Consider the following 12,743-nt stretch of genomic DNA (forward strand, 5'->3'; position numbering starts at 1 on the left):
TACTATAAAAAGTTGTTGCTAACGCATTAATATATAGATAAGAGAGAAGAAATTTTGGGGAGACTGACAAAAAAAATGCTTGCGGTAATTTTATTAGTTTCTTTTTAAATTTTGAATTAAACTCAAAAAATTTGCTGTCATTGCTAGATAGAGGTAACGAAATGTTGACCTCGCCTGCGAAAATGTGGAATTCTGTTTTTATAGACTTTGAGATTAAGAAGAAATAAATACTTTATGTGAGAGTACTAATTTCTGATACACCTTATCCACAAACCGCTTCCGTTGAGAATGATAACAAAATGTGTAATTTTTTTGCATTTGTTTGGATTTAATCGTATCTTTTATCTTCTTTTCTTGTATTTAATTTAAATATTAAGGTTATAATTATACAATACACATAAGTTTAAACCGATTACAATAATTAATTTTTGTTTGTTGTGTGTGTTTTCTCATTCACGTTACGTTTTATTTGTTTTTTTTGTTGTTTTTGTATTTGTATTTTGTATTTGTTGTTTCATCTTACGCTTATAAATCTGTTAAATCGTTTTACGCCTTTAATATTTAATAATTGTTATCTTTTATCTTTGTAAATTATTTGTATGCAATGTGAAAAATGGTACTTGGTATAGTTTATTATTATGTATATGCAGATGGTTGTTGGCTGTATATAGATGTATGTAGGTGTATGTGTTGTTTTGGTTGTTCTTGCTTGTGATTTGTGTGTGGTGTTGTGTTGTGGATGTGTATGTGTGTGTGTGTGTGTGCGAATGTAGGCGGATGACGAGGAGAAGGAGGAGGAGGCGACATCGCCTTACGGTGCGTTCGTAGTAAAAACATTTTCTTCTTATTAAGTAAAATATGATCTCTCATCTTCATATATTAGATAATCATCATTATCATCAGCTGGCGATGAATGATGCTCCTCGCTCAACGCTTCATCGGATTTATTAAGCGGCTGCTGTTGCTGTTGTGGTTGCTGTGGCGGCGATTGTTGCTGCTGTTGTTTTTCCTTGACAAGCATTAATAACTGATTTGTTGCAGCGCATGTTGCTGTTGTTGTGGTGGTTGCTGTTGTTATTGTGGTTGTTGTTGCTGCGGTCGCTGCTTTAGTAGTTGTTGTTGTTATTATTGTATTTGTTGTTATGGGCAACATTCGCTGCTGCACGATATTATTATAATTATAAATGTGAATGGGTGTTTTTTGCCGTTGCTGTTGTTGTTAATGATGCTCCAGTTGCAACTGCAGCTGTTGTTGTTGTTGTTGCTGTGGTGGCGGTGCGAAGGCTATAAAAATCGCCGAAGCTCTGCGGTGGCTGCAGCGTTATCTGCAGTGGCCGCCAAATGGTCTTCTCCGGAAGATGCTAGTTCTGTCCGGTCCAGTACGAGGCTGGGTAGCTCTGTTTGCCGGCAGACTTGGACTGGCTGCTCGACTGTTGACGCTGACCAGCGCTGTTCGAGTCCTGAAAAATGTCCGAAAAGGAGTTCCAATTAACAATTGTTCTTTTTTTGGTCAGTCGATAATATATAAATACATATATGCGAATATATATATATTTATATGTTGGCACTTATTGCCAATATCCAATATCCATAAACATACAAATATAAATGAATATATATTTGTGGGTTATTCATATACATATATATAGTGACATAGACCTGATTGTTACACATATATGTATAAAGTTATTCGTGTATATATGAAATTTTTAATTTATTTTTTTTTTATCTTCTATGGACACTGCATGAATCATGTTCGGTTTGAACCCTTTTCTTTTCTTTTGATGAGATATAGCTAAGCCAACTATGATCTTACTATAAATATTATAGAAAATCGTATAACAACTTATGTGCGTGTTGCGTGCATGAAACATGTGTTAGTTCTATATACATACATAATACATAGCAGAATAATAATAATTTAAATAGTAAAAAGAGAGTTAAGGAGAAAGTACACATAGATATTTACTGAGAAAAAAAAACAAACAACAAAAAAATGTCTGTGTCATTTGATACAACAACAAAGGAAACTTACCCGGCGGGATGAGCTATGAATCCTGCCGTCCATCTAATGTTGTCCCATAAAAAAATCAAAAGAAATTATAAAGAAAAAAAGTCAAACAATCGAACAATTTCCATGCATTTCACAAAATGTTCATAAGGCGAATATCCCCTCTTTTTTGCCCCATAACCGTAAGCTCTCTGATGTTGTTGTTAATAAAGCTACAATAATACTACTAATTAGAGTACTAATAAATTAATTTCAACTATGAATAACTTCAATGTTTAATTGAATTAAGAAAAGAATCCCCTAGCTTCGTGGCAAAATGCATGAAATGTTTGTTATTATGCTGAAAGATTAAAATGATATTTAAGAGAAAACTAATCCAAAAGAGTTAATAAAAGTAATGAGATATTAAAATGGTGCGCCAAGTGCCAAGTGGATTTCGTTAGATGAGAATGCATAGTATAATATAATTTTATTGTTAATAGATAGATCAAAAATCAATTTCGAACAGCAACAACACAAAAATTATAAAGATTATACGCCGATTACAAAAATAACAGAAAAGAAAAGAAAAAAAAGGATAACAACCAAGGAGTAAACAATTTTGCAAAAAGTACAAATAAATAATTTTGGTTAAATAAATGACCAGACAGTGAGACATGCATCAGAAATGATTGCACAGTTGATGCGAAAATTAGTTTCAACAATAAATATATAATATATGTGAGGAGTAATGTGTTTCTTTTTGTTGTACGAGTTACAAAGTGATTGGGTGATGTGTGTTTGATTATGCAAGTGTCACGACGTTGAAGAAATGTGTATATGGTGCGATTCTATTAATTTTGCTAAATGTTCGAGTGAATCTGGCTGTTGATCTTGAATTTCAGTCAACGAAAAATGAAATGTCACTGACATCTTCGTCTTGAATGTGCTGAACATTATTACTATGATACTGCTGCTGCATGTAATTTGCATCATAGCGTCGATTGCGAGGAAGATGATGGTGCTTACGATGACGATTCGGATTAAACTGATTCTGATTTGGATTTTGATTCTGATGCCACATTTGCACCTCATCATTCATATTATGAGTTTCATATGCAATTTGCACGCTTTGGCTTTGATCTTGTTGATGTGGTTGTTGTAATAGAAAATGCGACTGCTCGGCGGCATTGTACTCTACCTGATGTATGGGCTGATGGATCATATTGTGATGTCCAGCCGCTGGCATCGGCAGATACATGCCATACTGTTGGCCCGACGTGCCTCCCGGTGTCTGCGTGTTTGCCATATTGAATGGTGGCGGTGTGCTCGAATGGAAACTCTGCTTTTCGTAAGACTGCAAAATACACATAATATTATAAGTATACATGGATAATCCAAAACTAAATAGAGACTACGTACATTGACCTTGTTTAGCGCCACGTGACCCTTGCCGTACATCGATGAGGTCAGATCGGAGCCAGTGCCAGCCTGTGGCTGATTGGAAACCGTTTGCGTTTTGCTCTGCTGATTCACGCTGGACGAGTATCCGCCCTTGCTGTAATCCTGAGTCGCCTGCGAGAGTGTATCGTAGCTTGTGGAGCCATAGCCAGCGCTATACGATGGCTTCGGGAACTGGCCACCGGAGGCAGTATTTGCGGTCGGTATTTGTTGCTGTAAAGATACGAGAAATTAATTGAAATACATTCTTAATTATATGCAGGTATCATTAATGACTTACTGGGTAAATGGCTGGAGTGCCATATTGGAAACCGCCAGGCATAACATTGCCGCCATAGAAATAAGCATAAGGAACATTCAGCATGGGCGCACTGGAGCCAGCTTGTTGCGACATTGTGCTGGACACCTGCAACGCGAACAAAAAAGAGGATAACATTCAGCAAATGGAATTAAGAAAACTGTTAACTGAAATCTAGGTGAGTCGGGGTAGTATAAACACGATCTTCAATTGAACGATATTTACTTACATTACTAACTGGACTGGAGTTATTGTCGGTGCGCGCGAAGCGTGCATCAAAGGCCACAGAGCCGAGATTATCGCGTCCAGTTCCAATGCTGGGCGTGTAGTTCAGATCATAATATCCTTGCTGCAAAAAGCGAGAGAAATAAACAAAGTTAGCGATTATGTTGTTGCCCCTCCCCCAATTTGTGAATGGGCGCACAGCAATAATGTTTATGAATTAAAAAAGCTGCGAGTTTATGGTTTAGGCACAGCGTTGCCAGGGCATCACAAAAGTTGTTTTGTATATTCTTTTTTTTGAACAGAGCGGAACGGAAGATGGTAAACGATGTAAAAAAAAAATAGAACAGAAAACAATAATCAATAATTATGAATGCAAATGTTTGGTTAGGGCAATGCACAAAATTAGTAAATGATAATGTGGGATGATATGAATTGGGTTAGTTGTATTAAGTATAAGTATTGAATATGATATGCAGTTGATGTTGATGATGATGAATGAGCGTGGAGTGGAGAGGATGCGGTGGAAACAGTTGAATCTCAGATCACAATTTAATGTGAATGATATTCAAATATTTCATGTTAATGAGCTTTAGCTTTTTTTTTTTTAATGCCAATACAAATTTTATATGGTTTTTAGTAACATGGAATTGAATTTTGTGTGCAAAGAAAAACAAAGCTTTATTGGGGACCCTTTTTTCACTCTTTTACAAGAATCCAAAAGGGTCTGCAAAATTATTTTCATTATTTTATTTTTTTTGGGAGTTTTGGAAGCGGAAGTGGTAGACGTGGCTTTATGTGGATGAGGAGGATGATGATGATTGATTATTCGGCGAGTACAAATAACAATAAGGTGCAGAGGAAATATTTCATCGATGAAATGTAGAAGACACACAGACATACAAAAACACGCACCACAATTACCACACGAATGGAACATACAGACACCGTTTATGTAATTGATTTTCGATCGTTTCGGTACTTGTTGTTAATAATATTAACATATGGGGAAGAATGGTAATGCACACACTGAGAAGAACAGTTAAGAGAGATGTACAGAGCTTGCAACGTTTTGTTGTGAAGCCAGCGCGTGCCGAGAGAAGTGAGAGAGGAATGCGGTCGTTGGGAATGCGCCGAGCATTAAATTAAGTATATATATATACTTATATATACATTATATATAGACATGTATGTATTAGAAGATCTGATTTTTGATGTGAAGTAGTGAATATGGAATTTTAGATTTGTACAGATTTGATTTGGATATTGAACTGATATTCGATTGAGATACTGATTCTGATTTAAGCTGATTTGATTTTTGGTTGGTTGCATTTGAATTGTTGTCGAGTTGGTTTTTAATTTTTTCATTATTTTTTGTTTGTTTGGTATTTTTTGTTGTTTTTTGCATTTTGCTTTTCTCCATGAACTCACCACATGTGGCACTCTCTGTTGCATAATTTGTAATTCCTCGTAGGAATAACATGGTGGCTGATAGTATGGCAATCCAGCCTGAATATATTGACTAACCATTTGGATGTTGGTGGGCACCATGCCGCTGCCGCTGCCGCCGCCCCCGCTGCCACCACCAGCACTACCAGCACCACCAGCTGTTGAGCTGCTGCCACCGACGCCGCCTGCGTCGGCGCTGCCTGTTGTGGCGCCGTTGCCGTTGCCACCGCTACTGAGGCCGCGGACGACGCCGCTGCTGTTGCTGCTGTTCTTGTTGGTCAGCGAGGCGAGCACTGCCGCGGTGGTGCCCGCAGCCGTTTGTGCAACGGCTGCCACAGAGCTGGCATTGCTAACACCGACGCCAACGCCGACGCCGCCGACGCTGGATGCACTGCCGCCGGCAACACCGCCACCAACACCGCTGCCGCTACTTACGCCCGCTATCGAGCCGCCTTGGACCTGGCTGCTAACTGACACCACATTGCTGCTGTTGTTGCTGCTGCTGTTGTTGATGCCGCCACCAGCCGCAACGCTGCTGGCCGAGCTGCTGCCGCTCACATTGTTGTTGGCTGCAAATTGAAGAAGGAAACATTAATTAAATACGAAACGAAGATAGAAAGTCGAAGATGTTTGACTTTAAGGTAAATTTAAATAGAACTTCTTGTTGAAATAAGCGATTATTTGTTAACAAGCAGACAGAAGATGCGACATGCCAGACGGACTTGATCTAATTTATAATATACAACAAAGCGGGCTAATCTGTCTGTCTACTTAACTGCACGTTGAAGGCAAGTGCTTAACTTGTTTATTTTAGGCAACCAGATATAATTTGGTTTATAAAACTTAATTTTTGTTTCGAACGTAAAATTTTAAATTCTTTCAAGTGATTTCGTAATCTTTAAAATACAGTTAAAACTCAGTACAGTTAAAATTTGAGCGTAATTTAACTAATTTTGTAGTATAACTGAACACATTATCCACATTATGCAGTTCATTTTATTGCCCCAAATCAGATAATCATTAGAGTTGTGCTTTGAGTACTCACTGTTGGAAACGACCGCCTGGTTAGCACCTGATACGCCAGACACAGCTCCGGCTGGACCGTTGCCAGTGCTGGCGCTGCTGCTGCTCACGCCACTGCTAGTGGAGACACTGTTGAAAGGAGATAATCGCAATTAGTTCAGTTTCTTAAGTGTTGCAAGAAGACCGCAATATTAATTGTTAGCTACTTGTTGTGTTAAGTGTTTGTTTTTGGCGCAGCGCTCAGGGTAATCTTACCTGTCGTAGTGCGTAGCAGCTCCAGCGTTAGCAGCGTCCTTTAGCTTGGCGCTAGCACTAAAGTTACCATACTGCGAGGACGAGTTGCTTGCGCTGCCAGCAAACCTGCGATGCGATATAACACAGCAAGGAATCAAACAAAACGAAACGAAACAAAGGAATCAACATCAAATATTTAGTAGCTATTAACTAATAATAGTTGCATAAGCTGCTATTGCTCGAATTCGATATACAATTTTGTGTATAAGACTAGCTAATGAAATTTCAATTAAAATGGCTTTCTGTGGCAAAGGGTCTGCAAGCAATTGGAAATGTGCCAAGGGCATAAAATAAGTTAAAGTGAAAAGACTATCATAATAATCTCACTGTTTTAGACCCCGCATAAATAAAATGCATGAACATGTATACCCGGAACTTTGATTTTATACAGAATCATTAGTGAGCCTATATTGAACTAACCTTTTCTTAGATTTTATTAAAGCGAACTTTCTATGCATGCAAATTTTAAAAGTAATTCCCAAATTTGACAAACTATAACTACAGTTTTAAAGCTGATATACGTAATGTTCATAGAAAGAAACAATAATGACGATCAGGCATTATTAATCAAAATCTTTTACAAGGTCAGACTTGTTAGACTCAAATGTCCTTTTATCGCTATGAGCCTAGCCTGACTTTTAAGCATACTTTCTAAGATCAGCACTAAACAAAATGTATTTCCCCCGCAGTTAGAGCTCGAACAAAAAGCCCGCATGCAATGGAAATATTGGTAGGAATGATTAGGAATTTCGAAAGGTGTCTAAGGCAAATTGGTTGGTTGGTTGGGGAGGAATTGAAGCATAATACATACCCGCTGCTGTTGGAGAGACCAGTGCTGCCATAGACACTCTGGCTGGACTGGTAAGCACTTTGTGGTGTCGAATATCCCGATGTGAGATAGGCGGAGCTCGCATTTGCGCTGTTATTGTGATATTATATGGCGAGTTTTTAGTTGAGTAGAAAAAGAGAGAGACAAAGGTGTGGAGGATATTGGAGTTAAACGAGTTTAAATTGGTAACAAAGAAACAAATTAAATGGTTAATTGGCGAAATTTGGAAACAAACAAAACGGTGTGTGAACAAAATAACAAACGCAAGCCGAGTTTTTAAATGTGTGGACAGTTTGCCATGGAGTTGTGCGTACCTGGAGCTGTTCTGTCCGCCACTGCCGCTAATCGGAATGTTTTGTGTTGCAGCGCTGCTGCCGGCAACGCTGCCCGTCGCATTCTGAGCTCCAGCTGCCGCCGCCTGCTGTTGTTGATAGGAGTTGACAGCATTTGGCTGATAGCTGGCATAGCTCGAAGGTTGATAGCTATTCGCCACAGAGGATTGAACATTGGCATAGCTGGAGCTGTTGAAGCCCTGCACCGAGGCGGATGTTTGATAGGCACTGTTCGCCTTGTTGGCGGCACTGCTTTGATACGCATTCTGATACGACGAGGCTCCATTGTTGCCGCTGCCCGCCTGGCCATAAGGATCGTTCTTGGTCAACTGATCCAGCGCATTGCCAGCCTGCTGTTGCGCTGACGAACGTGCCGCATAACCAGCAGCGCTTAAAGCATCACCCTGTAACTGCAGCAATAAATTAGTAAAGGCAATCGTTTTAAAGAAGTCTGTTATTTTTCTATACTCACAATTTGCGCACTTTGCAGTCCAGCGGTCAACGCCGCCTGCTGCTGTTGTGACTTGGTCTGATAATCATCCTGTTGCTGCTGTTGCTGACCATCAATCGAGACGCCCGCATTGAACTTCTCGGGCAGCGCATCAAAGCTGTCATCGTTCCCAAAGTCCATCGCACCGAATTGCACATCCAAATAGCCAATGTTGTTTAAAGCATTATCGCCTGGCATCTCCACTGCGGTCGATGGAATCTTCGATGGCGGCGGCAGCTTGACACGTGCCCGACGCAACGGAGCCTGCTGCGACTGATCGCTGCTATTGCCGCCTGTAGGCGTGCCACCAACACTGCTACCAGGCGCCGAGGCGAACACATTCGCATAGGTGCTCGGATACTGCGTTGACGCTGTGCCGCCACTGCTCTGGAACGCCAACGAAGGCTGTTGTTGTTGTTGTGCAGCAGCGGTTGCTGCTGCTGCTGCGGCAGCCGCCACGGCAGCTGCAGCGGTTGTTGGACTGGCGCCCTGTGACGTCAGCGAGTTGAAATACTGAGATTGTTCCGCTGAAAGTGTCGCCGATGGCTTCAGTGGCGTCTGCTGTTGCTGCTGCTGTTGTTGCAACTGTTGCTGTGCCTGCTGTTGAGCCTGTTGCACCAAGGTGGCAGCCGCCGACGCCGCACTGGAGAATGAATCGGCAGCCACGTTGCTCGCATAGCTCGACGCATTCAACGCCACATTGCTGACCGAGCCGGGCGCAGCGCTGCTAGGCGTGCTCACCGCTGCTGATTGCAGTTGTGGCGGCGGATTACTAACCGCTGCGCTGTACTGCATCATGGGCGTGGTGGCGGATGACGTAGCTGGCAGCGTGCTGTTGCTGCTGTCCTCGAGATGAGATCCTTGATGATGCTCCAGACCTGGCGGTGCCGATAACTCGCCCGCTGTCAACGAGGAGCCGCCAGCAACAACGTTGCCGGCTACCTGCGAGTTGAGATTGCTCGTGGTAAACACTTTGCTGTCCTTCAGCGAGCCCTCATACTCCTCGTTGTTCCAATCGCCCCAGGCATCGTCGTGCGCCTGCTGATGCTGCTGCTTCTCTGCATTCTGAGCTATGGTATTGTCCCACAACTCCACCTCGTGATGATCCTCGTTGTTAGCATTGTTACGTGCACCAAAGCCGCGTTCACCGCGTGGTCCACCGCTGCGGCCGCCCATGCGTCCGCCACCGCGGCCCGGACGTGACATGAAGCCGCCACCGCGACCGCCGTCACGTCCGCCGGCACCGCCAGGACCACCAGCACCACCGCGTGGGCCATTACGCTGGCCGCGATAGTTGTCATTGGCGCGATCCTCGCCACGATCGCCGCCACGAGATTCACGCATATTGCGATCATTCTCACGTGCCTCTCTGCCACGCCCTAAAGGAAACGAACAAGGAAAGTAATGTTTAGTTAGTTAAAGCCTGTATAAACAAGTATAGAGTGTTTGCTGTGGTACACTGTAAAATGACAGACAAATAGATTGACGCGGCTTAGTCAACCAAGAGTATAGTTTAAAGGGACGGATATACCTCTACTTATTCTACTTTTTTGCATACGACAATTAATGAAAAGTAAATGACTTACAGCCGCGACTGTCGGTGCCGCCACGTCCACCGCGATTGGCACTGCGATTGCGTGACTTTTCGCGCCGGTCCGCATTGGCGTTGCCATCGGCCCAGTCGCCGTCCCCGCCGGCGCCATCCGCCACAGCATTTGCAGCCTTGTTCTTGCGCTTCTTCTCGTACTTGGCAAACGCGCCCTGTGAACGAACACACACAGAAGAGAGTATATAAGTATAAATTTATTATATATATTATAGTAATTTGTTTCGCAATTTGACTACTTGCCTGTGGTAGAATCTCAATCAAGAAATTGGCTGCCGCCTGCAAGTCATAGTCACACTCGTTCAAGGCGCAACACACTTCCTCCTCGGAACGTTGAGTCATAGTCAACAAGAGCGTGACCTTTTCATTGATCTGCGGATCCTCTGTGGTGCTGCTATTGGTGATCTGGGCCAGGCGCAACTGTTCCGTGGTAGCCTTCGGTTGTGCCTTCTCTGCTTTCTCTGTCTTGTTTGCATCGCTTGTCTTCTTGTTGTTCAATGTTGCGGCTGCATGTGTGACGCCTCCAGCATCGCTGTTATTGATGTTGCCACCGCCACTGCTATGGCCGCCGCCTCCACCGCCAAGATTGGCGGAATTTGACTTTTTCTGAGTGCGACCGCCGCCGCCTCCGCCCCCCGAACGAGTTTGTTGTGTGCTCATCTCTATGTACACTGTATATACAAATTAGCTGCAATAAAACAAAGAGAATTTGCAAAAAAGGTCGTAAGTACGATTTAAATTTCGAGAATTTATCACACAAGATTTCACTTTATAACAAACGTGGAACAAAACTTGAAAGCTTGGTTAAAGTAACAAAAGCGTTGCCTACTCTCCTATAAACTGATTTTGCTTCGTTTTTTCATCACTTTTGTTTTTTGCAATAGCATGACACTTGTTAGTCAACAAGCTGGCAAGTATCAACAGCGCAAGTTCAAAGCTAGCAAGCAAAGCTAAAGTCGATAGGCCTTTTCAAATGTTTGGGGAATACAAGCTAACAAGTTTCCCAACAAAATATAATAAAACACTTAAAATGTTTTCAATATTAAAGATTTCTGAAGAATTACTGTTTTTTCGCCTATTAACACCTCTTAACAAAAGACTACAACAATTACGGGATTTTATTCGCTTGTCCCAAATGATAATTCCCTTCCTCGCTATAGATACCGGGTTTAATAAAAAGTTAACTAGCCCAGCTGAGAGTTCAATGTACATTTAATCAGAGAGAACGGCGAATAATGAAAGAACGTGAACAAACACACACTTTGCAACACCAATACTCGCAAATACAAACACTCACGCACACACATATACAGATGTATGCGAAAAGATGCCACACGCATGAACAAAGTGGAACGCAGCATAAAACAGAGAAAAGAAAAAGTTCAGGAATAACAAAAACGAACTGCAGACGAACGGAAGAATAAAGCAAGCAGCGAACAAAAGCAATAATAGCAAAACGTCATCAACGACGACGGCAGCGGGCGTGTGTTTATGTGTATGTGTATTCGCAAACAGGTAATAGGGGAGGGTGCGTTGTGCGGGGCATTGGAACGTGATCGACACAGCCTCGAATATGAGGGGAGGTAAAAAGAGTGAGTAAGAGGGGTTGCTCATATATTGGCTTGACTTTAAAATTATAACATTCTTTACGAACATCATCCCTTTGTTCTTGGATGCAATATAGATACTATATGTATCTATCTCAATTATTTTCAACATATTTTCGCTTCATTTGTCCGTTTATTACGGCGATGAATAACAATTTTCCGTCACATTGCTCACACATATCACAAAGCTTTGTCATGGCACAGCAGCTGCCGTTGCCGCCACCGACAACCGCATTTTATGGAGTCAATTCTTTTTTTTGTGCATAGTAAACCCCAAAACAAAAAATAATTATATTCACACTTGAAAACACTCGATTTGCTGCAATACGATGTGTACATTTATTGGAGCCAACCTGCACTTGCAGCACTGAATGAAAAGAAAAAATCTACCTTATTTGCGGTATGAATTGCACGGAGCTCTTGCATACACAAAAAATTGATTTATAAATTCTTGACTCGCTTCGGTTTTCTGCTTTGCTTTGTGTTCGGTTTTCGTTGAGAAACGAGAATAGCGGCGTCTCGTTCGCACTGCTACCTAACAGTGTTGCCAGCTCCAAAAACCAGATTCACTACTGAACAAAAGTGGCATAAAATATAAATTAAAATAAATTTTAAAAAGGTATGCTGAATTAACTAAATACTAGTCATTTGCAATAAATATACATAAACAAAAACAATAAACTATTGTAAATTTCCGAAATTCTGATTCGCTGACCAACACTAGACACACAAACACCACACACGGGCATTTAACAACACTTAAAGCGAGGGCATTGAAACCGAAAAATGGGCACAAAGCGGAATGAAAACCGGACAAAATGGTGTACATTGCAAGTAATGCTAAACACCCACTATTGTTTCCAGATGGAGAAGTATATATTTTCACTAAGAATTTGTAATATTGAAAATATTTACTTATGCTCCGAATGGAGGCGTATCAGTTTAATTATTTATATGTGCGAAGCAGTCATTGTCTGACTAGTAGGCCATGTGCACCACACTTCGACGCCATTTCTGCAAATACAACGCTAGCTGACCCTTTCACTCTTATGTAAATCAATGAGCAATGTAATTATATTGACTGCGGCTCCAGACAGCGGGCTAATTGTAAATTTTCAAGTTCTTTTTTGACGCAGATAACT

At 41.6% G+C, this 12,743-nt stretch overlaps 2 protein-coding genes across 6 annotated transcripts; both read right to left on the reverse strand.

Annotated features, from left to right (window-relative positions):
- Positions 1 to 498: 498 nt before the first annotated feature.
- LOC132794027 (phospholipase D A-like) lies at positions 499 to 1,219 on the reverse strand (the record flags this gene model as incomplete). Its single annotated transcript, XM_060804243.1, has 1 exon — positions 499 to 1,219. A coding segment is annotated over one exon (372 nt), but the record flags the coding sequence as incomplete, so codon positions are not given.
- LOC132793466 (protein lingerer-like) lies at positions 1,216 to 10,720 on the reverse strand. 5 transcript variants are annotated; one of them, XM_060803402.1, is made up of 14 exons: positions 10,238 to 10,720; positions 9,975 to 10,149; positions 8,371 to 9,767; positions 7,881 to 8,308; positions 7,549 to 7,656; positions 6,699 to 6,803; positions 6,466 to 6,572; positions 5,499 to 5,989; positions 3,979 to 4,098; positions 3,732 to 3,857; positions 3,413 to 3,664; positions 3,192 to 3,347; positions 2,036 to 2,068; positions 1,216 to 1,460 (listed from the first exon to the last, which is right to left on the reverse strand). In XM_060803402.1, exons 1-14 carry the CDS (start codon positions 10,652 to 10,654, stop codon positions 1,362 to 1,364), a joined length of 4,014 nt encoding a protein of 1,337 aa, XP_060659385.1. In that variant the 5' UTR covers positions 10,655 to 10,720; the 3' UTR covers positions 1,216 to 1,361. The 5 variants fall into 5 exon arrangements, with proteins under 5 accessions (XP_060659385.1, XP_060659383.1, XP_060659387.1 ...); XM_060803400.1 differs by having other exon boundaries at positions 5,403 to 5,989; XM_060803404.1 differs by having other exon boundaries at positions 5,856 to 5,989; positions 10,238 to 10,719.
- Between the last annotated feature and the right edge of the window lie 2,023 nt (positions 10,721 to 12,743).

Source organism: Drosophila nasuta, chromosome 3, assembly GCF_023558535.2.
Source record: "Drosophila nasuta strain 15112-1781.00 chromosome 3, ASM2355853v1, whole genome shotgun sequence".
Classification (NCBI taxonomy): domain Eukaryota; kingdom Metazoa; phylum Arthropoda; class Insecta; order Diptera; family Drosophilidae; genus Drosophila; species Drosophila nasuta.

What these genes read in the sequence shown, in the direction of transcription:
- LOC132793466 (XM_060803400.1), bottom strand. Translation starts at nt 10,654, where the DNA reads ATGAGCACACAACAAACTCGTTCGGGGGGCGGAGGCGGCGGCGGTCGC. An exon ending in TGATTGAGATTCTACCACAG is followed by an intron (nt 10,150 to 10,237) that starts GCAAGTAGTCAA and finishes GTTCGTTCACAG; the next exon opens with GGCGCGTTTGCCAAGTACGA. An exon ending in ACTCCAGTCCAGTTAGTAAT is followed by an intron (nt 3,858 to 3,978) that starts GTAAGTAAATAT and finishes TTCGCGTTGCAG; the next exon opens with GTGTCCAGCACAATGTCGCA.